A 24,556-nucleotide genomic window follows, 5' to 3' on the forward strand; every position below is an offset into this window, starting at 1 on the left:
GCACAGTACTTTGGAACATAAGTTCACTGATAAAGGGAAATGCTTATGCTGCAAACATAACAAGGAGAAGGAACAATAGAAACCATAGTAGTCTAACCATTTCTCCTACCAATAGAAATCAAAATGACACTGAAACTTAATAAAACAAAACCGAGGCAAGTAAAAATTTCCAGTCGCAATTCATTCCAAAATATTCACAGAGCTACACACTGCGCCATAAATAACGGGGAACAGAGAAATGGGGATTTTTCCCTTTAAACTACCGGAGAAAGAGAAACAATCAACTGCCCAGCTGATCATGTATTAAAGAACAGCTTTTTTCAAGCACATAAATTACAACCCTGCTCGTGCAGACCAATTATGAAGACGAACATAATTTACAGAGACTGGAGTTGTGGAAAAACCCATTTGCTGTCAATCTTCTATTTGAATAGCCACTTTCTCCCAAACATCTACTTGGGCAAACTTTAACAGCAGGATCCAGCATTTTCTCCTGCCCCAGCCAGGTTAAGACTGAGATTTCAATCTGCCGAAATACCAGTGGAGTGATCAATATATATAGAACCAGCGTGGGCAACATTTCACCAGGTCCAGGCCATAGTTGGACCGAAATTCTTCTCCAAGACCATCCAGTGAAATAACTAGTGCATCAAAAACTCATAAACTTTCTAAGTAGTATATTTGTCGGGCCAGCATCAGGGCAGGTCCAGCAAAAGGTGCTGCAAAGTCCTTGTCCACTAGGCTTACTTTCGTCAAAGCCCAGTCAAGTTCGGGTTGCGCATACCAAGCTGCTCTGTTCATGATCTGGTTTCAGTAACTTTGACCCAATTCATAGGCAAAAATGACCTAACAGATCTTAAAGATTAAAGAGAGATCCACCTCACCTGCTCCACTTCAACGCAACCTGATGGTTTCATTTGGGAAGATGACATTGGGGTTACGTATGTGAGGGTTGAGGGCAGCCAGTTCCTTCCACTTGGCTCCAGTGCCGTGCACGCGGGACGAGATGCTCCACAAGGTTTCCCCAGGCTGAACCTTTGTAGTTGCGGAGTTGGTGTTTGTACTGGATTTAGAGACAGGCTTCGACTTCATAAAAGGATGCTTATTGCTCTTCCCCATTCCATTAGCTAGTAACCATCGGGACCCTGACTGTTGCTGTGTTGTACTCCCCCATAGCTTCTTCTTTCCAGGATCAGTCTTCAGACCCGCAACATGAACTTCTGTGATCTTAAATTGCTGAATCCCCTCCTGCTGAGAAACTATCTCCGCTTCCTTTCCCTCTTTGATTTCATCCTCCTTTGTTGAGTTGGAGACCTGCTCATCATCTTCATCACCATCATACCTTACTTCTGAAACCTTGCGGTAGATTGTCGGTTTCGGGGGGACAAACACTCTCTCTACTTGAATAAGCGCAAGCATTGGAGCACCAACTGGCTCATAATTCCTTAGGGGGTCACGTAATTGAACCATAAGGGCTACCGTGAAGTTATTCCCAAGTAAGCCACACTTTCTACTCGAACCTTTACCTCGCTTCCTCTCCCCTTTTGACCCCCGGATCCAGCTCAAGGAGTTTGCGTGATGGGCCGCGAGAATTTTGGAAGTTCTTTCACTAATTTGATCATCATCATCATCATCAATTTCTCCAGAATCCAACTTCATCCATTCATTGAGACTAAGTGAGAGTCCCATTAAACCATCAGTATCATCGCTATTGCTTTCTTTTATGTCTAGAAGTTGCAACCCTGCAGCTCCATCTAAACCGAGGGACCTACCGAGATCATTAACCCCCTTGCCCTGCAGGGTCGAGATTTCTCCAATTGACCGAGCACTGATGTTCGCAGGCGCTTCCTCATCTGACATTCCCGACTGTATTCTCAATCCCTCCATTGAGAGAGCTTCAATCTTATCAAGAGCCAAAGGAGCAAGATCTTCCAAAGATACATACTCAGATCCCATCTCACTGCCAACTGAGCTCTGGCTAGACCTACTACATCTGGAACCAAATCCTCTTTCTTTGCCTTTCTTTTGTCCAAAAGTTGCTTCATGCGGGACCTCGAAATCATGCTGCAACATATTTTGCCTGCATCAAGGAAGAGATGATGATGGTTATAAAGAATGTTTCAATCATGGGGCCTTATGACACTAACATATACTGCATTCAATCGATGAATGCAGAACTGCATTTACAATGTTCAACAACCCAATTTTATCCAATTAAAACTCACCAATATTGTTCTACACAAACCTTCTGAAGAATCTGCCTAATAAATGGCTAACGTAACTTAACTTTATCACGTGCCTGCAGGGCACAACTCAGAAGACCCTGATCATGATGTCATTGTATATAGAGTTTGAAAAGTTAAACCGTTGATATAAAGCCCAAATTAACAAACCTGTCAACTCCCTCCAGAGAAGGTAAAGCTTCCATGGCCACTTGCTGCATTGTCATCCCAGTTATATCATCCAGTGGCATCAATCTATTGGCCTGCATAGAGAGCTTCTCAATTCCAACAGAAGCAAGATGCTGCAATATCTCCATGATCTCAGAACCCATTTCTGCAGGGACCACAACAGGACTGGAAGCCTGCATGATCAAACTGCCACCACTCTTTGCACCTCTAAAGAGCGAAGGATTCATTGATCGCAAGAAACCTCCATTTTGGGTTTGAAGATAGGGCCCTAAACCTTCTCCAAGAGGCGGCAACTCAAGTGGCTCTTCAAAAGGAAGAAGATCAAATGAACTCCCAAATCCAGCGGAGCTGCCAGTTGGAGAAGCCTGAAAAGCCTTCTCATTCATGCCCCATTCTCGCATGAGAGCTTCAGTTTCCAAGTCTTCCAAAATTTTCGCCTTTGTTTTTGGCGACGGGAGTTCAAAATGAGCAGGCACATGCGAGGCATCATATCCAAGTTCTACGGCCTCCCCATCAACTGCATCGAAATCAAATAAAGAATAACCACCAGCTAAAGCTTCCTTTTCAAACTGCCTAAGTAGCTGCTCCCTTGGGGACTCTGGCTCACTTTCAGAACTCATGCCAAATGGGCTGTGCTCAATTCCCAGCATATTCAAGAACTCACCAGCCACAGATTTTGTGACATCATCTAGGCTATGAGATTTCCCCTTCTTCTTAGTCATTTTAAGATTTAATTCAGCTTCCACGTCATCTTCACAATCTTCAGGAGAATCTAGCGCAGCAACCTCCAAATCAGCCACACTGTCTAGGGCCAATTCCAGTTCCTTCAAAAGTGATTCTTTACTGCACGAATCATCACATTTGGTAGCTTCTACCTTTTCCTGTAAATCAGCAGTAACTTCAACAACATCATGAGACTCCGCCGTAGAAACCTCTGCGGCCTCTGCAATAACCTCTTCAACATCATGAGACTCCGCCGTAGAAACCTCTGCGGCCTCTGCAATAACCTCTTCGGATATCACGTATTCTTTCTCAGTGAACTCTATACCCTGCTCAATTACAGAGAACTCATTCACTTCACACACACTCTCACCGATTTCTTTACTGTTGGCGTCCAAATCACAGGGAGTCGATTTAATGGGTTCAGGGTCATCAAGTTCTGGCTTATTCCCACTACTGTATTCTGACTTTTCTTCTTCTTCTTCTTGCCTTTCAAGTTTCTGATACAACATGTCCGTCGAACTAGCAAGCTCTGACTTTGATACTGGCAAAACCTCGTGAAGATCTTTGACTTCCTCGGTTAACACACTAGGGAGACTTTCACAACGGTGTATTCGATTTCTCTTGCCAACTTTGCTAAATCTTGCCACTGGCTTCAACTCATTCTGCTTTGATCTCAACACATCGGGAATGCTCTGGTTATTTCCAACGGCAGTGGCATTGTCCCCAATAACTAGATATCCAAAACTAACATTTAAGGATGCTCCTTTAGCCTTTCCAGACAATCTGAAGCTTGTAGTCCACTTCCCCGAATTCTTGTCCTCATCCAGTTCCTCCAATGTGAGAGGAAGCAACCTTGTGAGATCAACTCGGTGCTTACCAAAATCAAGCTCTGGGGCACCAAAAACTGCCGCATAGAGCAGAAAATGCTTGGCTTCATACTTTGCAGAGTGATGGGGTCCGCTTCTGCTACCGTACACTGAGCAAGTGTGCATCAAATTTTCTTCGAACTCGGCCATTCCTTGGAAAACCTTTGCTGGGCGAGTTGCCAAACCTCCATCCCGCCGCTTCCAGTGTACACAAAGGCTAAGATCCTCAAAACTTGAAGGCAGCCCCTCGATTGTATGTACTTGGAGGGTGAAGCAACAGTTGAACCTGCGGTTCCGAACATGAGAAAAGGCCTTCAGAGGCCTCCAGTTCCATATGGATTTCTTGTTTTTCTGTGACTGGTCATCAGTCCCATATTTGACCTTTGACTTCGGATCTGGCAATTGGCTTTTTCTGCTGAAGGATGTGGTTCTGCTGGTCGACTGAGAAATTGAAGACCCAGAAGGGTTTTTGTCCAAATAAAGTGCTTTGCTTATAGCTTCAATTTCATCCAATAGTTTCCCGTTACCCAAATCACCATCAATCTCCTTTCTGGCTTCACCTTTCACCGACCTCATCTTCTTTAGCAGTTCAACTTCACAGTAATTCTCGTCCCCTCACTCATGCCTGTGGATAAAAAAGGACAAAAAGAAAAACAATCTCATTCATCAGCTCATCTGATTCAAACATTTTGAAAAATGAGAACAACCAAAAACCACCCCACAGCCAAAAAACAGAAAAAAAAAAGAAGATGACTTAGAAAAGAAAAATAACACAGTAAATCAAGCCATTAATGGAAAACACCTTCAGCAAATCAGGCATCAGCAAATACTGAAAATTCACCAGGGGCTGTTCGACATCAGCCCCGATTGATGTCAACCCTGATTAGCCACACAATCCTGTGATTTGAGTAACAAAAACACGTAAAAATGATAATTTCAAATCAGTATTAGGTCTTAAACTCTATCCTATCAGCTCCCACAATTGCTAATTCAATGCAAACGCCAAAAAAAAAAAAACCGTAACCCCTAACTCCGAGGAAAACCTCCAATTCCACAACCCGAATCTACTCCCCCACGAATCCTCGGCTCATCATGCAATTACCTGGGTCAACGAGAATTCCCCGCGGAACACGAAATGTCCAAGAAAACCAGACAAGGAAGCCGCCCTCATACGAGAAACGGGAGCCGGGTAGGCCTCCGACTCCCGCAGAAGGCCCCAGCTGAGGAGGAGGAAGGATCGACGGCGACCCCCAGTAAGAGTCAAGATTCGCAGCCCTGATGGGGTCAATCTTCTTCAGACGAGAGAGAGGAGCGTCTGAGAGAGACAGATAGAGAGAGAGAAACGGAACGAATCTTCCGAAGTATGTCTCGGACAATTCCCCCCATGGGTCGGAAATTTTGAATTCATTCGTATTTTTCTTTCTTTCTCTTGGGCCCATGGGCCCCATATCGGGCCATTATCGGGATGTAAATTCAAAATTTGGATTTTTATATTTCAAAAAAACAACAATTTTTTATAAGAAAAAACAATTACCCAAAAACAGAATTTTTTTTTTCGGCTTCTCCCAACAAATGATTAATCTGTTCATTTCCACGCTATTCCGTATGAATTATGTGATACAGATCTTCGGCTGGTGTACCAACTAAATCGAGGATGAACCATGCTGATTGTAGATTTTTTTTTTTTTTAATTCGTCGGTGGAGCTATCATTCATGCGTGTACATACCTGAACATGAGAACATTAGATAAGATCGGAACACGAAGGTGGCCGAGGTACATGTTTTTTGTTATGTTGAATGAAGATTGCAGCATGGAGAATTCTCAACAATTTGATGCCTCTGGCTTTCTATAAACTCCTCCGTTTTCTTGTTTTCATATCAGGAAATCAAGAAACCATCATCTAGAAAATTGATGTTGCCGCATTTTGAGAAAATATAAGAACAAAACACGGAACTTATGTGAACTCGTTAATTCGACTTAATCAACTGAATCGTGGCATCGAAGCTGAACGTCTCATCTGGTTCAAACTCGGCTTCAAGATCTTCGTAGCTCTGCTCAACTTTCAGATTTTTGCTGACTTTTAAACCATTCTGCAATGATACAGCATGTCGATAATTCAGTTTCATATGAGATAGTGCTGCTAATGCAAAACTATGCTGTTCATGAAAATTACCAAATGATGGGATGCACGAAAAGCTTTTCTTTCGAACAGAAGTTCACTGATAGACCGAAAAGCATATGCTGTGTACAAAAGAAACCATTACATGCGATGTTTTTAAATCCAAATCAAAGCATCAAAGCGTTTTAGACACTGGGGAGATAAAAACCATTTGTAAATCAAATGAAACGCAAAATCATCTATGACCATGTAATGGACAAGACTAGAAGAATTGAAAGGCAAAATTGTACCTTCTGCACATAGTCAGCTACGGTGGAGTTGATTATACTCTTGATCACTTGCTTGTAAACTTTTGAGGGCCCGAGCACTTCTAGTAGAATGTCTCTCGGTATCTGCTCCCAAGATGAAAAAAATTACAGTAAAATCCCGAGATTCTATTCTAGTTACAACAGCATAATAATAGTAGATGATCAAAAAGATTTGCCGCATGCCAGTTATTTCTATTGAAAAGTTTTTTATTTTTCAGAATCTCCAAGCAATTTGAGAAACTGTAGCAAGTTGACGCTAATATAAAATGGGCAGAAGAACTCACATTTGGTGTTTTCCCTGGCAGTGTCCAATCGATTTTCCAAGATGACACCCCAAATTAGAAGAAAAAATAAGAAATCGTTAGGATCAATAAGAAAAATTCTTCGCACAGGTAACCAGCACAAAGGCTATTCAGTAGAATGCATGCTTTTGTGCAATATCTATTACAGAGATAGCTGAAGCTGCTAACAATATTTTAAGCCATTAGATAATCAAACTAGCATGCTTTTTATCTTACCGCCCTTTTCTCTTCGAAACCCGGGAATTGGCTGTGCTGCAGCTACCATTTTGTCAAACACGCTGTCAAAAACCTCTCGAGTTTTGGCACCCGAGACCTCAACATTTATCTGGAAAAGTTAAGAATAGATGTTTCAGTGATAACTGATAACTTGGTAGCAGCATTGACATATTACAACCAACAGACTCCGGATCTGGTAAGACTATTTTAACATTGCTAATCTTTGTAAAACGTCAGATTGTTATCCAGTCTAAACCAATATTTTTGACTGTATAAGGTGTTCTATGATTGGAATATATAATGTCAAATTCAGGGTAAATGCTATTGCCTTGCCTCCAAATTTTCCACTAGGAGATTCTTCCATGGTTCAGGCTCTACTCCTATCCAGTGATGTTAAGTAATGCAAAGCCAAACTGGTATTGATAGCTGGTATTTAGGCTACTGATCGGGCTCATTAATTTGCTATAAAGCCGAGTGACTTATTACTAATTTTCAGTCAAATTCAACTAAAAGACGCACTTCTTCCAAATTCAGTAAAATGATAATTTCAAACCTTTAACTCCGCATCATCAGTGATGCATGTTCTAGCAACCGAGAAATCTTCAAAGTGAGAAGAGGAAACCTCAGCTTCTTCAATGTCTAATCAATAAGATATGGGAAATTAGAAGCTACATCTCACAACTGTCCATGATGTAAAATGACATTTTTCACGAACTATCAGCAAACTTCACCTGATGTTGCAGCACAGATGGGAGGAAGAAACTTCCGGTGCGCCCTGCAACATGGGAGAACATATTGAAGACCCACAAAAATTATTCCTTGTTACATGCAGAAACTAAACAAAAGTAGATGCAATGTGCTCCAGATTCAAATAAATGATTTGATACATCCGGCAGAAGCAAGATGAAATTTTCGACGTAGCACTGAAACTATCTTAACAGTCTTCATGTGCCATCAAAAGATCCATAATGCAAAAGTACCTTAAACTCTGTTCTGTAAGACGTGGTCTTAAGTGAAGGGGAAAACATGCCCTTTGCGAAGAAAGGTTCGGGATACAAATATCAACCGCTTGCTTGAGATCTCTTACCTGCAAAATTGACTTTTCAGTCCATATTCAAGTAGCACAAACATTAAATAGAGATATGTCATGAACTAGAGAAGAATCTTCAACTGACTAAGTATTCTTTTCCATATTTGTTTTCCTTAAGCATCTCAACGAAGAGGCCGATTCATCGCCTATGGTAATGCAAGTTGGAAGATAAAAGGCAAAGTTTCGACTTAAGAATCTCAGAGTTTTGCAAGCTTTATCAGACTATGATTGGAATATTACATGATCAAGCATCAACTTTCAACCCTTGTTCCCATTAGGCACTCATTAGAAATCCTCATCTGATCCCCAGAAACTACACAGGACAACAAACACAAACAAGAACCCGCACAGACCCATGTCAAGTTATCTCCATAGCCAAACACAATTACTAATTTTTCGTCGGAAAAAAAAAACTGCCTTTGCCTCATTCGCATTCAACCCACAAGAAAAATCACACACCTTTGATTCGTTGAAGCCACAGAGAATAGGATGACGGATGAGCTAAGCCCGGAACACTAACGAAGCGGAAAAAAGACATATTAACATGATAACTTCCAGATTATTTCTCGGAGTAAAGGGAGTGATTACCATTGGATTGAGAGGAAGCAGAGGGCTCTTAATGGCTGCTTCCATTATCATCGCCATCTTCTTATTCCTCGTCTATTTCGCTACCGTGTCGGGAGCTCGTCATTCTTCCCCTGAGCTGAACTGAGCTGATAAGGGCCGGCAACTACTGAAAATCTCCATTTAGTCCTTCATCTTTCCGGTGTTTTAGTTTGATCCCCACAACTTTTGTTGTTTCTAAATTATCGTGTCCGTACAAAATGTCATGACATGTAGTCAAGTGCATTCTTCCTTTTTTTTTTTAGCCAAAAAAAAGTGCTTTCTGTTTCTGGGTTGAAGAGATATGGTTGGAAATTTTTGATAAATTTATTTATAATAATATCACATTTTGGAAGATGAATTTACTTATTAAGAACACAAAACTAGAGTTTGATTTTGAATAGGTCAATTATTGTATTATAATCAACTATCCTATCATGCCTAGCAGATTTATTTAATTTCTTTTACAAACTTTAGTTTGTACCTGTTTTTTAATATAAAACTTTGTGTCTTTATTTTATATATTACCATATGGTCATATAATTACAGGCTTGTGATGATTTTTATATGAAGATCATTTGGATATTATTAAATTATTGACATTTTCATTTTCAAATGTATAGATTTTATATTTTCATGAAGACATATTAGTTTCTGGGCTTATGATATATATATATATATATATACACATACAAATATAAATATATTTATAACCAGGTGGTTTGACGTCCAACACAGAGGAGAGCACGGGTGACCAAGTTTGGAGAATTTCAAGGACAAGACGGCGCGTAGATCAAACTGAAAGGCCGGGTTACAATTCCTTCTCTTTCATGCTTGATTTCATGTCGGTATTTACTTCTAGTATTTGGATTGTCACTCCACCGTTCATGACTAAACTCGTTTTGTAGGATTTCAATGGAATATAGTATTTTTATATAGAATTGTGAATTCTTTTCTTTATATTTGTTGAATTAGATTGAATTTCTTGTCCTATCTTGTTTTTAATGTGATTAGTTGCTTGATAACCAGTTAATTTGATTAGGAAATCTAGATAAGCTCGAAAAATGATTCTAGGTTAAGCCGATTTCTTGATTTCTTTAATTTTTATAATTTTTTAATGATATCTTATCATAAAATATGATTTCTTGATTTCTTTAATTTTAATAATTTATTTAACATAATGTATTAGAAGTAAATGAGAAGATTTTATTATCTGTGTAGATATTATTTAATAATCTTAAATTTTTTAAAATTAAAATTAATATTCTATCACATCAATATTAACATCAAAATAAGTACATATTAGCATATATTTTCTAAAAGGAATTTTCAAGGTTTTTATTTATTTATTTATATTTTCAAAATTTTTTAATAATTTTTTTAAAGATATCTCATCATAAAATATGATTTCTTTGTTTCTTTAATTCTTATTTTATAATTTATATAATATAATATATTTGAAATAAATGAGAAGATTTTGTTATATGTGTATATATTATTTAATAAACTTGAATTTTTAAAATAAAAATTAATATTGCATCACAACAATATTTACATGAAATAAGTATAAATTTATATATATATATATATATTTATAAATAACATAAATATACTTAATATATGGTAATGTGGACACCCTTATTATATATAGGAAGAAAAAGTATATATATAAGTTATATTTTATTTAGATTCTATATGATAGTTATAAATAGGAACATCATACACATACACATGGGCCTATTCATATATCAAACAATACGTCTACAACTAGGTATGAACTCTCGAAACTTATGTATATCCCTAGATGCAAGTGAGTTGATTAAATTTATACTTTGATTTGTTCTATCATTTTTATCGTAATTTTTGTTCTCTAATTTTTATTTTTTTCCTCATATTCTTTCTCAAGATTGGTGATGTGACTTTCATATTTCAATAGGCTACTCCTATATGCAAGCTCTCGGAAAAGTGAGTTCATCTTTTACTAAACATGAATAAGATTGTTTGTTTATTTTATTATTTTTATTTCATTTTCGACTCTCCAAGGGATTTTTCTTTTTAATTCTTAATTATAATTTCTTTTCAGATTTGTGTACTATCACTTGCAACGCACGTGCTTCACGACTTAGTTGATGTTAAGATGGACCACAATGATAAAGTGATGTAAAATTCCAGTAAGGGACCCAACTGATGCATTTCGTCCATCTCAAGAACGAAATTGATAGTTTTCTTAACTAATAACTCCCCTGCTCTGCGACGATCGCACTCGGTACTTGATAGTTTTTTCGCGTCAGACTTCCTTTTCTGTTAAAACTTTTATGAAGGGTGACTTGAATAGGAATTGAACTGAGTTTGCTCATATCGATTCGGAAAAAGAGCTAGTGAACATGAGTTTGATTTGCTTCTGGGGATCAAGCTTCTTGGCAGCTGAATTAATGTGTTACGTAAGACGACACGGTGGAGTTGAAAGTCGAAAAACATGACTTCTTGAAAAAACAGGAGGATGGAAATATTCATCAGGATTCACTAGTCATGATTTATTTCCTTTACGGGGAGCAAAACGAATTTAAAGGTTATTCTTTGAGGGAAAACGCAAAAGCAGAAATATGAAAAGAAAGGAAAACGGGATCCATTTTCAAGCACTCAAAAGAGATTGTCAGCCTTCATAAATCATAGTACGATTTTTCTCTGGGTTTACCTGATCTTATATGTTCTCTCGTTACACTGATGTAGTTTCATTTCACCATGCAAGTTTTGTTCTTCCCTAACTGTAGGTTCTTTAACAGCCCAGGGTTTGTGAACCATTGATGAGATGTAAATCACGCACGTATGCAACGGATGTCCGGAATCAACTTTTGAAGGTTCAAAGATGGATGCAATGTCCGGGGAAAATCAAATCTGGTCATAAGATGCTTGGAATGAGCTCCTCGAGTTCCTCTTCGGTTCCCTCTGTAACACACATGAAGTCATCCTATCAATCGCAACGATGATTGTTTATATCAATAGATGCAGGTGTTTGATTTACTTCTGAGGAAGCCTTCTTTAACTTATCCGCAGTAATTTCAGACACTCGGGGGAGGAGATGACGGTGTCAATGGACAGTTCATCTAAACATTCATGTCCTGTCCTCTTTCCACTTGTAGGCTTCACCCCTTCCTTGTTTGCTGGATATCAGAATTGATACACCAGTAAGATATTGGAAGTCTCGTATTGAAAAGCCGCTCAAGGACAGCCATATCAGTATCTCGTATGGAAAGCTAATCTCGAGTTTGCTTCGGAAGAGAGCATCTTATAAAACAGCTTTGTTTTTCTCTCTGCCTGATGTAAGAGTTAGACAATGTAATTCGGAAGTTTCAGATGGAGATCATGTGTCATATGTATAGCCCTTCATATTAAGTGTGAACCTGTTCTCCTTCTCCTTCTCCTTATCCTTCTGATCTTCTCCTCCTCTAGTTTGATTGACTCAGAGGTCTTTTAACCTTCCTACTAGAGGTGTGCCCCCAGATATAGGGTCTATCCAGTATCGGTTAGAACCTACTCACCTCGTGGTTCCTTCATGAGAACAAGTATATTTCGATTTGTAAAATGAGGACCCAATAAAATGTGTGTAGTTTTCCGATGCTAAGCCTTTAGGAACCAGAACTGAGTGCCCTTTCTTTATGCTATGTCCGGACCATGTTTGTTACATTCTGATTAAAAACCATCTATCAAAAATGGATGTTGCCTCTAATAGTTGTATGTCAGATAACACAGATCATGGCAGAGTTTATGTGAGAGATGATGATGAGAGAAAAAATCTAGCAATGCATCTCAACCCGACTATCAACAAAAGAATCAAGAAACCCCCTTTACATAATCAAATTGGAGTAGCGACTATAGAAAATCTTGAGCATAAAATAAATATCGGGTGAATATAACGTTAACTGGTTTCCATGACTGAATTCCTATACATAACCCGCGGAAAGATCCGGAAGCTTCAGCGAGAGAAATTTCAGCTTGCGGGGTCACTCGAGCTTGTATTTGGCTCCTCAGCTTCTGAACTTTCTAGTTCCAATATAGCATTAAAAGCGAAATCATTTCCAGGAGAAAACAATGATCTAAGCTCTTCGACTGTCTGGGTCGTGCTCATTTTCTTGTCTTTCACCCTTAAATTTTCCTAGAAGAAAGACTCAGATGTTAAAATCTTTCTTAGAAGAAAAACGTTTTAAGGCTTGCTTCCCAGAACCAAAGATGCTAGTCAAAATCTTTATAATCGAAAACTTTTCCAGAGACGCCTTTTTGTCTGAAGAAATAAGATTTCCACTTAGCTGCAGTCTCCCAGGTGTTCACGAAACAAGTAAACTACATTCTTACGATCTGTCGAAAAATTTTGGAAGCTAAAGACAGGAGCTTACCTTCTTTACATAATCAGTCATAGACGAAGTAACTATTTCTTGGATCACAAATTTGGTCACGCGTTCTTCTCCCAGCATCTGTAACAGGAAATCCTTTGGGACCTGTTAAAACTTCGTAATCAGCCATCCCACCGCCATTCCCGCATGACATAATATTGTAGAATAAGATATACCCTCGCCAGATTTCACCGCGTGGTCCATGTGTGCAAAATATTTCTATACTCAAGGAAATCAATCCACGCTAATAATTCTTTGTGCAAAAAAATCAACCAAGAAATTCTTGATCAAGTGGCATAATCTACACCCAGTGGCATCACCACAGTTCTTAGCATTGAGTTGAACATTTTAGATGAATGAACATCGAATGCTTCAAAGCAATCAGAAGCCAACTGGCTACTTTAAAAGTGTACATAGAGGATCTGAGAATGTTGAAGAATTGCTCACCTTCGATGTTTTTCCTGAATTAGCACCGAAGGACAATGCCGAAATAAGAAACAAAAGAAAACATGGTTAGAGATCATATCATGAGAGGAAAAAGTTGCACACAAAAAAGCTTCGCAAGGAAAACAATAATGAAATTAGAAATTGATCCAACATATTGTTCTTTGGTTTTCCTAAAAAGTAGAGGAATCTGCTTTGACTGATTTATAAAGCGGATGAGTAGATGGAATTGCTCATGGACGTGGGGCAATCACGCCCCTCGACAAAATGAAAAATTCCAAAGCAGACCTAATGAAATGCCTAAATTTCAAAGATAGGCACAACTTCGAAGCACATTAATGAAATAGATGAGGTGAGAAAGGGTATCAGAACTAAGAAAGCATCCCAAATATGTTGAATAAAAATTTGCTCCATTATCTTCTTCTTTTCCCCTTAATTGCTCCCTTTAAATTTAAGGTGTCCCCCCCCAATGTTATTCCATTTTCTATTGACAGAAAATAGTAATTAATCCCCAAAACTGTTGCAATGTGGCACTGCTGCTTAATCTGTAGAAGAACACCCATAACTTAAAATGCCATGAGACACATGGATTTTCTGGTGTGATGATTTAATGTAAGTAGTGTAAGATTTCAGATATCTTCCATCAATATCAACAGATAGCAAAAATAACTTAGGTTATATTGAACTGAGAAATGCAACTTTCAAGGAGTTATTCGATTTAAATACATTAAACCATTATGGATAAATGTTTTTGCTTAGTCTACCTCCTTTCTGTCTACGAAACCCTGGAATTGGTGGTGCTGTCCGAGCAAGATTAACCAGAACCATATCAAACACCCTCTGTGTCTCTTCCCCAGTCACGTCTACTCGCAGCTGCCAAGGGAGATTTATTAGAGGTTTGCAAGTGATGCCTGAGAGGAATTACAGAGTTAGGCTATGCGAAATCACATATTAATCCAAGCGGTTGAGTCGTCCCTCCCCCTAGATCATTTTAACTTTGCCCTATCAAGGTCTCTGACTCATCTTATTTGACATGTTTACAGACCATTGTGGCTGAGATTAGCGCAGATTATCTATATTCAGCATTAGAGCAAAGCAACTTATAATGAGAGCATTTCATGTAAGGGCTCACTTGCATCTCATTTTCATTTTGAGATTCTACGGCTATCTTGGCATCTTTCAGAGTTATTGCCTTGACATCTTCATCCGTAATTGAAGCTTCTAAACCTGCAACAGAATTTGAAAAAAAATAAAATAAAGCTTCTGTTAAGTGAAATAACAGAGAATCATAAAGTTTTTTCTAGAGTAGGGAGTATTAAAGTGACCTGAACGAGCGGCTGATAAAGGCTCGGGCAAGTACCCCGGACATCTAACACGTTGAATGCGACATACTAATGGCCTGAACAAGAAAGAGATTAAGCCAAATAGACCTCTTCACAAAGCGTACAAGTTTGAAAGAGCTATAATTTATATCTCAAATGAGCTGTCAAGAAAGACTCTTTATTTCAGAAACCACTCCTCACTGCCAGCAGACAAGTTACAATCTTTTATGAGAAGAAAACCCACCAACATAAAAATGGAAACATGGTCCAACATATTTCCTCAGAAAATGGATTTATGAAACATGCAGGGAAGCGTTTTTATTCCCCCTCTCATGAGAAGCTATTTTCTACCTAAGTAGAGGCTATCTACCTTGGAAAGAAGTCCTGTTGCCTAAGGTTTAATTTGACAATTGTGGTGTCATGGAGGGCACAACTGTTATCCCAGAAGCTGCAGACACGAACCTGGTCTCACAAAATTCACAGACATGAACTGTATTAGACCTAAACGACATGATCATAAAGATTTCCTCTCAGGCAAACAGCAAATAAATGGCAGAGCAATCTTCAGTAGAGGCTGAAACTGAAACTGCAGAGGATAAATTTTCAGCTGACCCTTTGATGCCTAGTCCGTATTCCCACACTTGTGTTCAACAACTTGGCCGATAATGATGCCAATTGAAACCAAGCCCTTCAAATTTCACTTCTCGATGCCTCCCAGAGTTCCAAAAATCCGAAACGTTCACCCCGGTTAGCCTGAATAGGACGGAATTCACTATGTATTTTCCTCCATGCCCTCCACTATGAAAGTCTTCACATTTCAAAGTGATGGCATTCTATACCTATCATCACAACCTCCCATTTCACCGGTTTCTTTGCGTTCGCATTCGGATGTCAACCCCAAACCCCATCAGAAAAGTTCAATTTTTTCCCCCGTGCCCAGCACCATCACCCAGCAAACAAACCAAACATAGACAGAAGAACAGGCATTGAACAGTAAATGATGGGTTTACGGTTGGTTCTTACCCGGGACCTCGGCTGATGCAGCTGTGCAGCTGATAAGGACGCCATTGTCATCAACATCGATGCCATTTCTTCTTCGAGAAAAGGGGGGAAAAGCGAAAGCTCTTCACTTTTGCCTCGATTCTTCAACTGCCGACTGCGGGCTGAGCTTCCTATATGGACATGGCCGTCGAGCTCCACACGCGCATGCCCTTTTGCTGTCCAGTCGAAATATAGATTGGGTACTAGATTGATTACGACAGAAAATCCACACAGGTCTTTCGAGCAACCTTTTCTCTCGCCCCTAAATTTTATGTTCTATCCATTGTGATCCCTAAACTTTGAAAACTGCCAATATTAGCTCCAGACTTCCGATAAGGGACTTGATGGGCCATGCCATACTCTGGTGAAATGTCCCGCATTAGGAAAGTTCTATGACACAACTGTTCGGGTCAAAACGTGCTCAGGAGCAAAAAACAGAGCGAAGAACAAAAAAATAAAAATAAAATTATGCACATGATATGCGTGATTTGGGTCGACAGGGTGTGGCCTAACCCAGAGAATTTACTCACGAGCCCACAAAATCTCTCGCTGATAATAACTGCCCCATGAGCCAAGTTCCAGGCAAAATCGGGTTGAATCTGTACGGCCGAGGTCTGAAGCCCTTCGCTCCCACCACAAAGTTCTATCTTTTGGATGGTTTACGTACGTATGACATCCATATGTACAAACTTACATACCAGAAAACGAGGAGGTACCAGCACAAAAGCCTCCTTCAATAGTGTCCTGCATTAATGTAATTTCTTTTTTTGATAAGTTGCATTAATGTAATTTCAGTTTATGAAAGTATGTTCTACCAAATAATTCATGTGAATTAGAGCTATCCAAGTGTTGTAATGTAAATGAAATTGTGAAAACTTCGATTGCAAAACATTCAGGCGAGAAACATATGGCCTCGGAGATCTTTTAGTACTTGAAAAGGGATGACCTAGATTTTCTGAGACTGTCGTGTAGCCTAAATATGGACTGTTATACGGACCACTGGAATTCTTCTAGTTGGAGGGAAAGGTGAGTCCTCACCTAAGGTTTCAGCTGTCTGAGCCGGAATCTGAGTATAACTTCTGTATGGTTGTATTGAGATCATCATACCATGCCGCCACATACATATTATAGACTTGGTAAAGCTTTGTCGTAGATACGGCCCCAGCAGAGAAAACCTTCATATTGGGGCACTCTCGGATGAAGGTATTTTGCAAGGACGGAAATGTGATGCTGCAACTTGCTGAGGAGAAGCGTGTGAGGCTTGGAAGACAATGAAGTTCCAGGTGTTTAAGCTGTGGGAATGAAATCTCGTCTGCTTGGCTACTGTATTTCTCCCATCATTTCGCAGTCTTGTATGGTCATCCTGGCCAGTTTCGGCAGACCTCGAGCTGCTGAAGGTGCCATCAAATACCTTATTCCGTCGCACTTCTCTATATTCAACTTGGTCAAGTTCTCAAATGAATCACAGGCCTCCGGAAATACAGTCTTCAGACGGTGACATCTTTCTATTCCCAAGAGTTCAATCCTCTTGAGAATCTCAGCTGCTAAGGAGCCTTCTTTCCAAACATACCTCAAGTTGCACAGTTGCACCAACTGAAGTTCTCTCAACTTCTGAAGCGCCTTCAAATACTTTCCACTGTTGGATTAGCCGTCTTTACACGAAGTTATAATTCCCTGCGGACCGACGCTTCATCTAGAAATATCTCCTCAAACAAAAAACCACCCAGAATAAGACCTTCTATCTTTAGATTTGGGAAGTCGAGAAGGAATCTGGATAGAAAACCAACCGATCCTTCCCCAAAGCACGCTAAACATAGTATTTTGAGGTTGCGGAATAAGTCATCAAGAAAGTCACCATCCTTTATTATCAAAACATCCTCAATGCCCAAACCCAAGACCTCCAAATTGGGGATCACCTGCATAGACGCAACCAAACCAGTAAGTAATTGACAGTTCCATTGACAAGAGATTAGTCAAGCAAAGCCGCAATGCCCACTGTTACAGAATCACCCACGAGTTATTAGCTGATTCCAAAATGTTGAAACTTCAATCTGTTAGACAATCTATTTTCAGTAGCTAGCCAGCTGATGACCCTTCTCATATATAAAAGATCACTATACATAGCAGGGGTGCAGACAATACCTGTACAATAGATACGAGGGCTTGTTGAAAACCAGTATCATCTCCTTCACTGCTTTGTAGCGCTTCAGAAGCAAACATCTTCAGTTTGCCACACTCAAATGCATGTAAAGTCTTCAAGGATGACCAGTCCAAACTATAGTTAACAGGGAAAAGTCTCTTCAGGTTTTGCAGTCTCCTGAATCTTAATGAGGTCAGTTGTGGAAAAAGGAGCTGATCGTCAGGAGTTTGATCATTTAATATTTCATCCCATCTCGCAACGATTTTCTCCAGCACTGCACGATCAGAGATGTCAATATCCTGAAGCTGCACCAGACCTCTGGCCATTGAGGTTGGAAACAGGTACTCAAGATTCCCACATCGTTCAGCTCTCACTCTCTCTGGTTTAGCAAAGCTGAGACTTCCCCGAGGATCCCTATCCCATGTATGCCTCATTCGTGGAAGTCCAATGTAACACCCCAAAATCCCACCCGACGGAGAGTCCATCGGGTGTAGCACTTTGTCCTGGTGAAGTGGCTGCGGTTCAAGAGGTGGCTCCCACCCAGTCCGTCGGGTGTAGCACTTTGTCCGCATAGCACTTAGTTCAAACACTTCCGGCTGTTTTGTAACGACCCAACCCAATCTATGGAACTGGCCTAGCAACTTGTCAAGTCCAACCACCAAACCGAAATGCTTAAGCCCAAGTTGCTAGTAATCCCATAGACGGGTCTTTGTTGACCACTTTACTAACTCTTCTCCCATCAAGTGGGATTTTGGTGTGTTAGAATTATCTTCGACTCTCTCAATGGAACAGGTACTACTGCTGACTTGGCCCCTCTGCAGCTGGAATACTTCCTCAAGAGAATCACAGTCCCACACTTATAGTGACTCCAGATTCTGGAATCTCCCCATGACATTTGATAGGAACATAGCTGGCAGGTTCTTGCACTTTTTAACTTTCATGTTCTTGAGTCTGTAGAAGGAACCCTAGAAGAAGCTCATCATCCCACAGCTTCTGCAGATTCGCCATTTGGCAAAGAAGTATTTCCTCCAGCCTTGGAAACTCAATCTGTGAATTCCATATGTGAACTCTTCAAGTAAAAATACTTTGACATAATAGAAAAACAAGTTTAAGTAGAAAGGACGTTCAAGCAGCAGAGAACTGTGATGGAGGCCCCATGTGTATTCTACTGCTATGGGGCTTATGACACAGTTCATTCTATATAAATTCGAGTATAATATATATACAAATTCATGACAATTTGTATATGGTGAATCCAATTGTTTGGTGAGATTATTGCTAAGAAAACTTAGAAGTTGTCACGCGCAATGCACGGATTATCTAGCATCTATATGATATATGGGTTTTAAGTCATCTTCAGTACTACACAAGTAATGTATTCAGTTATCGGCTCCAACCTAAGTAGATTTGTGATAACCTCATTTTGCAGTTGTATCTTAAACTATCCTGCTATTCTCCAGTTGTAAAAGAAGTCTATGATTTCTGAAACAAAAGTGATGATGAGCTGAAAAAAGGTTGGGAGAAAGTTCCCATGGTTGCTGCTGAACTGAAATCCTCTTCAGATCTCTTATTTAACTTCAACTCATGATCGCTTGCAGTTGCAGGCCTCATAATAAATGTCTTAAAGTTGCAACACTTATCGATTTTAAGCTCTTCCAGGGAAGGAAAATCAAATGCACAACTTCTTGAAGAGCAACCAATAAGACTTTTAAGGCCCCACAGCCGCAATGACTTTAAACGAGGGAACGAGGTGGGCTCCATCACATCATGTCCACTTCCTCCTCTGTTATTGCTGACAATAACTTCCAGCATGTTGTTGCAGTCACCCAGACTGAATTTCTCCAGTTTCAGAAGATATCTTGCCGTGGCAATTGGTAGGAAATAGGTAAGGCTGTGACATCCTCGAGCAAAGATGTCCTTCAAACTAGGAAAAAAAACCACAACATTGGAGTCGCTCTCCAAATTGTGTTTCAGCTTTGGCAGATCAACCAATAACAGGCCTTTTAACTTGTTAAGCACCACAGCAGCAGCAGGCTCGCGTTGCTTCTTTTCCATGCCAGTGGTACCTGTTTCGAATATTACTTCCATCGAGGGCCAGTGGAATATCCGGGCTCATTTTAGATTACTCTTGAACCTCTCCACCAAAGCTGATGGGAAAACGGTTGTCAGGTTTTTGCAGTCTCTGACATGGATGTCTGTGAGGCGGCAAAGGAGTATGGCTCAGAAATCAGGTTATTGCTGTGCCAAATCTTATCGAGGTCGTTCATTTAAACAAGCTGCAAGACCTCCAGGCTTGGAAGGAGCACCTGTATCAAATGAGAGGAAGCATCATATGTATGCTTTCTGGAATTAATAAGACAAAATACTTTCTGCCCGCGAGTACGAAACTGTACTATACAACATACATAGATAGATGCCAGATATTAACACCCTATGTATCAAACATTTTATCTTATTATTTAAGAGGTCTTCACCGCAGGTTTAACAAGACATCCTTCAGTCGCCTTTTGATTGAAGAAGGATAGAGAGGCTGTTGCTGCGTCCTCCTCGGCAAGAGCTTCACCCCCTTTATTCGGCAGCAAGTAGTCTCCCATGGAGAATGCCTTCATTTTCGGGCATTCTCCAATCTCCAGAACTTTCAAATCAGGAAAACCGATCGAGTAATCTCCATGAGCAAAACTTGTCAAATTCGGCAACTTCTTTAAAAATAAAGAGGATAAAGATCGGAAAACGAGAGTATCTGTCAGTTTTCCTTCCTCTTCCTCCATAATAATGATTTTCTCCATCGACTGACATTCAGAAACTTCTATTTCTTTTATCCGCACGAGAGCTTTTGCAGTACAAAGGAAAGAGATACCTCATGCTGTTACATTTCGTGAACGTCAGTGACTTCAAGTTTCACAGTTGCAATACTCCCTGGGGATCTCCATTCCACATGCTCCTCGAGCTGGGCAGATCAACCAACTCCATTTCATGCAACAGCGGTAGTACTCTCACATTTACACTGAGGTTCAGCTCATCCAGGTTGAAAACATATTTCACTGTCGTGCAACTTTCAATAGTTAATGATTCCTAATTCCGAAGCTTCATTAGCAAATTGGAGTTGATAACATATATAATCGAGAGGTTCCCACATTCCTTCACAGTGAGAGAGTGTAGATTTTCTAACTCCAAAGACGAGTCCCTGCACCATATGTCATCCAATTTGGGTAGTTGCGATAATTCCAAGGCCTCCAACTTGGGGAATGAGATCCGCCAATTACAGAGAAATGCGTAACTTCAGGCTTTTGCATTTAATATGAAAACACATGAAATTGTCTCTGGGATCTGACGGAAATCCAATATTCCACATCACAATTTCTTCAGATGTAACAACTTATCAGCTCAAGGGAAAAAAGAAAACCACAAACATTCAAATAAACTAAAATAAATATATAAATGAATATAATTAAATGGCATCGAAGACTTAGATGCCATCCTCTGGAAAGAGCCATTGAAGCACACAAATTGTCCTCTGATGTGATCTCTGAGTTCATGTTGGGTAGAAGTAATGATTTATTTACTCTGCATAAGCTGGTGAACTCCGGTAGGTTATGCAGTGTTAACAGCCGTAGATTAGGCATCTCAACTTTGGCAGTCTTTATTGCTTCTTCTTCATCGTCCTTCATTTCTGCGTCAACAATCTCCTGAAACATTTCACATGCACTTATGTCTATCTCTTCAACTTGTGAAAGGTCCTTCACCACTTATGTCTATCTCTTCAACTTGGGAAAGGCCCTTCACCAAGGAATACTGGGAGAACAAATTCTTCAGCTTTCCACATAGTTTGACCTTCACAACTCTTAGTTTGCTGAAGGACTCGGGGAGCAAAATGGCCGTGACAGATCTTTTCCAAGTTAACTAAGTTCTCAAGCAACATGGATTCCAACGCTGTAAAAGCCGAGCATGGTAGCCATTTTGTCGAGCAAATGACAAATTGAACTAAGGGGCTATTTTGCACGTGAAGATGCTTCAACTCCTTAAACCCTTCTATGCTCAGCTCATAATGCTTTTCTTCATTCCTTTCAGCCCGTCTAAACACAAATCATGAGTCATCGGCAAAGTTGCCTGAACCCACTTTTCCAGGAGAGTAGTTCGCGAGTCTAGCTTGAGTTTTAAAGTTCTTGATTCTTCATGGTTGATGGACCAGTCCCAAGTATCACCTATGAGTATCCTGTATTTGGACAAATTCTGAAATTGGAGGTCTTTTGGGAGCAATGTGGTGTCGCGAATAAGTATGTCTAAGGTGGTCAGTTCGAGCATAGCATTCAGCTCAGCAAGCCTGGCATTGCTTTGCTGTGTTGCTCCATCGTCCTCCCATTGGGTGAAACTATCCTGCATGTACAGCTCTTCTAACCGAGTTAAGCTTTTCAGTACACCAGGTTCAATGTTCTTGAGCTTTGGGCAGTCGCTCAAGTCTAACATCCTCAGCTCACTTCCCAATAATGGTGACATCTTCCACAGTGCACACATCGACACACAAGGTTGTAAGGTTCTCTAAGAATTGCACGGATGAAGGTAATGAATTAAAGGATGGATAGAAATATCCAAGACCTGAAGTTCACCCATACCTTCAAAAAATGAATCTGGGATTTTGGAAGAATCAGTTTCTGCAAAAAATACAAACATCCTCAGTTCTGGACATTGCAATCCTTCGGGAAGTTGATGCGGCAAAAGACGTGGCAAATCGATATCTTAAGAAAAACAGGTTTTGACGACCTTGTTCAAGGGAAATGGATTCCAAAGCACAACTCACAGCCTTTGGCCGTGAAAAGACAACTTCACGAACCATGTCATGAATCTTGACATAATCACCATCATCATCCTCTAGCAGTGCGGAAACTTGAAGGCTATAGAGCAACGACATGAGTCTATCTCGCGCACCTTTGATTGTGTTGATGTCTTCCAAAAGTCCCAAACCAACCGTATGTCTGAGTAAATCCTCAACTGCTATTTGTCCAACACCCAGTAGGGAACAATTAAGGAACAGAGTTTTGAGTTCCTCACCTTCTAAATTCTTGTAACTCAACTCTATTCTCGAATATACATATTTTGATCTTCTGAGTTGCTCCAATGCGTCCTCCCATTGAGAGTGGTTGCTATTCTTCAATCTTGTACCAAGCGCTTTTAACAGAATGTTGGATCATCTGCTATGTTGCCCACCATCTTTCTGAATAACTTCCACTTCTCATCATATGTTAGAGCTTCACCTGAAAGTTTATCAGCGAATCCACTTTTACAGATAGCACATCTTCGCTGCTTGACGTGATCAGTAACTTGACTCCATTGTTGTTGCGAGGGATTCCCACCTTTTCGAAGCTCTTCCCAGAGATCATTCAGGATTACCAGCACCTTTTTCTTCTGAGAGTTTTCTAAGCTCCTCATCTGAGTGTTTTCTAACCTCCTCGTTCGTGTGGTTTCTATCCTCCTCCTCATCTTTGTGCTCTCTAACATCCTCTTTAGATGGAACGCTCTCCCCTGGATAGTTTCATCAGTGAGCTTCAAATCCAACATGTCTGAGATTTCTCCCTGAATCCTCCTCGTGTCTGGATTCGCAGATACATTCGCCATAGCAACCTTGTCAAATAGCTTCTCTGCCTTAACACGATTTATGACTTGCTTCATCAGCGAGGTCTTACCCCCACCAACTGGACCATAAACTCCGACTATTTTGATATTGGCATCCACTAGATATTCCAGGATGTCCTTCAACAGAAGAGTCCTTGACTCAAAGCCATCATATTGTTTTGTGGTTGGGTTGATGACAGATCCTTTAGCTGGTGGTGCGTTTTCACATGCTGTCGCTGCAGTCGTCCTTGTCAGAACTCCTTTTGGTACATCAGGGCGGGAGATGTCTACAGGCATCTCTTGAAGGAGTTCCTGGATAGTGTGCTTGGTCTTCACCGCCACTCGACCAATCATGTAGTGGGTCTGTGGTTGGGGATCCATCCTTGGAAGCAACTCTTGTTTGCAATTTCCCAGTCTTTTAACTTAGTCTTCGAATTTTCCTCTTCAGTCTTCGCTTTGTTGAGCCACTTCAAGACCTCATTTTCGACAATATGTCCGTTGCGTTCAGCAGCGTCGCATTTGTACTCGAGATGATCTCTGGCAACACGAAGCTTCTTCACTTGACTTTTGAGAGCCTGAATCTTCTTCTTGTAGAATCATGCATAACCAAACTGACGTCCAACAGGCACAATCATGCACTTGACGATCTCAACGGCAACTGAAACAGCCGAATCGATGGATGCCATTTATATATTTTCTTGATTTTTCAAATTCTTCTGGCTAGGAGAATAAACAGGGAAACTTAGAGATGCTAAAAACTCTAGTAGATCACCAGGAGAAGAAAGAAACTCCGAATAAAAACAGTAACACGACACCCGAAAGGGCACAAAGACGGAAATGCCTTAGGTTTCAGAGTAAGTGAAAATGGCAGGAAGATTATGGCTGTTTGCAAAGGAGAGCTCCTGAAAGACAGAAATGGCTGAAACAAATGGCTACGAAGAGCTACACTGGATCTATATCATATGTGGATTTACT

The 24,556-nt window shown here is 40.2% G+C and overlaps 4 protein-coding genes across 12 annotated transcripts; all 4 read right to left on the reverse strand.

The window, feature by feature from the left end:
• Positions 1–136: 136 nt before the first annotated feature.
• On the reverse strand, positions 137–5,374 carry LOC116206451 (protein PLASTID MOVEMENT IMPAIRED 1-RELATED 1). Of its 4 annotated transcripts, XM_031539327.1 has the most exons (5): positions 5,103–5,374; positions 4,803–4,897; positions 2,394–4,625; positions 885–2,080; positions 137–793 (listed from the first exon to the last, which is right to left on the reverse strand). In XM_031539327.1, the coding sequence occupies exons 3-4, from the start codon at positions 4,574–4,576 to the stop codon at positions 895–897; spliced, it is 3,369 nt and encodes a 1,122-aa protein (XP_031395187.1). In that variant the 5' UTR covers positions 4,577–4,625; positions 4,803–4,897; positions 5,103–5,374; the 3' UTR covers positions 137–793; positions 885–894. The 4 variants fall into 4 exon arrangements, with proteins under 4 accessions (XP_031395187.1, XP_031395189.1, XP_031395188.1 ...); XM_031539329.1 differs by lacking the exon at positions 4,803–4,897 and having other exon boundaries at positions 137–526; XM_031539328.1 differs by lacking the exon at positions 4,803–4,897 and having other exon boundaries at positions 137–788.
• A 392-nt stretch (positions 5,375–5,766) lies between these two features.
• Positions 5,767–8,762, reverse strand: LOC116206452 (trigger factor-like). 6 transcript variants are annotated; one of them, XM_031539333.1, is made up of 9 exons: positions 8,625–8,762; positions 7,927–8,045; positions 7,678–7,721; positions 7,500–7,585; positions 6,947–7,055; positions 6,713–6,726; positions 6,411–6,512; positions 6,175–6,242; positions 5,767–6,091 (listed from the first exon to the last, which is right to left on the reverse strand). In XM_031539333.1, coding segments are annotated over exons 1-9 (600 nt in total). In that variant the 5' UTR covers positions 8,682–8,762; the 3' UTR covers positions 5,767–6,090. The 6 variants fall into 6 exon arrangements, with proteins under 6 accessions (XP_031395193.1, XP_031395195.1, XP_031395190.1 ...); XM_031539335.1 differs by having other exon boundaries at positions 7,927–8,033; positions 8,625–8,756; XM_031539330.1 differs by lacking the exon at positions 6,175–6,242.
• Positions 8,763–12,420: 3,658 nt separating this feature from the next.
• LOC116206382 lies at positions 12,421–16,031 on the reverse strand. Its single transcript, XM_031539244.1, has 8 exons — positions 15,817–16,031; positions 15,164–15,255; positions 14,797–14,870; positions 14,604–14,698; positions 14,236–14,344; positions 13,475–13,488; positions 13,031–13,132; positions 12,421–12,792 (listed from the first exon to the last, which is right to left on the reverse strand). The coding sequence occupies exons 1-8, from the start codon at positions 15,880–15,882 to the stop codon at positions 12,628–12,630; spliced, it is 717 nt and encodes a 238-aa protein (XP_031395104.1). The 5' UTR covers positions 15,883–16,031; the 3' UTR covers positions 12,421–12,627.
• A 1,123-nt stretch (positions 16,032–17,154) lies between these two features.
• On the reverse strand, positions 17,155–18,408 carry LOC116203131. Its single transcript, XM_031534791.1, has 3 exons — positions 17,977–18,408; positions 17,521–17,750; positions 17,155–17,470 (listed from the first exon to the last, which is right to left on the reverse strand). Exons 1-3 carry the CDS (start codon positions 18,406–18,408, stop codon positions 17,155–17,157), a joined length of 978 nt encoding a protein of 325 aa, XP_031390651.1.
• Positions 18,409–24,556: the final 6,148 nt, after the last annotated feature.

This window comes from Punica granatum, chromosome 4 (assembly GCF_007655135.1).
Source record: "Punica granatum isolate Tunisia-2019 chromosome 4, ASM765513v2, whole genome shotgun sequence".
Classification (NCBI taxonomy): domain Eukaryota; kingdom Viridiplantae; phylum Streptophyta; class Magnoliopsida; order Myrtales; family Lythraceae; genus Punica; species Punica granatum.

Bases quoted from the DNA above. Each gene is read 5' to 3' on its own strand.
- LOC116206451 (XM_031539329.1), bottom strand. From the start codon at position 4,576: ATGAGGTCGGTGAAAGGTGAAGCCAGAAAGGAGATTGATGGTGATTTG. The intron at 2,081-2,393 runs GTTTGTTAATTT...TCCTTGATGCAG, and splicing joins TCTCTGGAGGGAGTTGACAG to GCAAAATATGTTGCAGCATG.
- LOC116206452 (XM_031539330.1), bottom strand. From the start codon at position 8,681: ATGGCGATGATAATGGAAGCAGCCATTAAGAGCCCTCTGCTTCCTCTC. The intron at 7,586-7,677 runs GTGAAGTTTGCT...CTTATTGATTAG, and splicing joins CATCTGTGCTGCAACATCAG to ACATTGAAGAAGCTGAGGTT. The intron at 6,092-6,410 runs GTACAATTTTGC...GTATCATTGCAG, and splicing joins TAGCTGACTATGTGCAGAAG to AATGGTTTAAAAGTCAGCAA.
- LOC116206382 (XM_031539244.1), bottom strand. From the start codon at position 15,882: ATGGCATCGATGTTGATGACAATGGCGTCCTTATCAGCTGCACAGCTG. The intron at 14,699-14,796 runs GTCACTTTAATA...ATTCTGTTGCAG, and splicing joins TTTATCAGCCGCTCGTTCAG to GTTTAGAAGCTTCAATTACG. The intron at 12,793-13,030 runs GTAAGCTCCTGT...TCTTTCTTCTAG, and splicing joins TGACTGATTATGTAAAGAAG to GAAAATTTAAGGGTGAAAGA.
- LOC116203131 (XM_031534791.1), bottom strand. From the start codon at position 18,408: ATGAGGCATACATGGGATAGGGATCCTCGGGGAAGTCTCAGCTTTGCT. The intron at 17,751-17,976 runs GTATTGTCTGCA...GCGTCTATGCAG, and splicing joins CCCTCGTATCTATTGTACAG to GTGATCCCCAATTTGGAGGT. The intron at 17,471-17,520 runs GTCGGTCCGCAG...CTAATCCAACAG, and splicing joins GAGATATTTCTAGATGAAGC to TGGAAAGTATTTGAAGGCGC.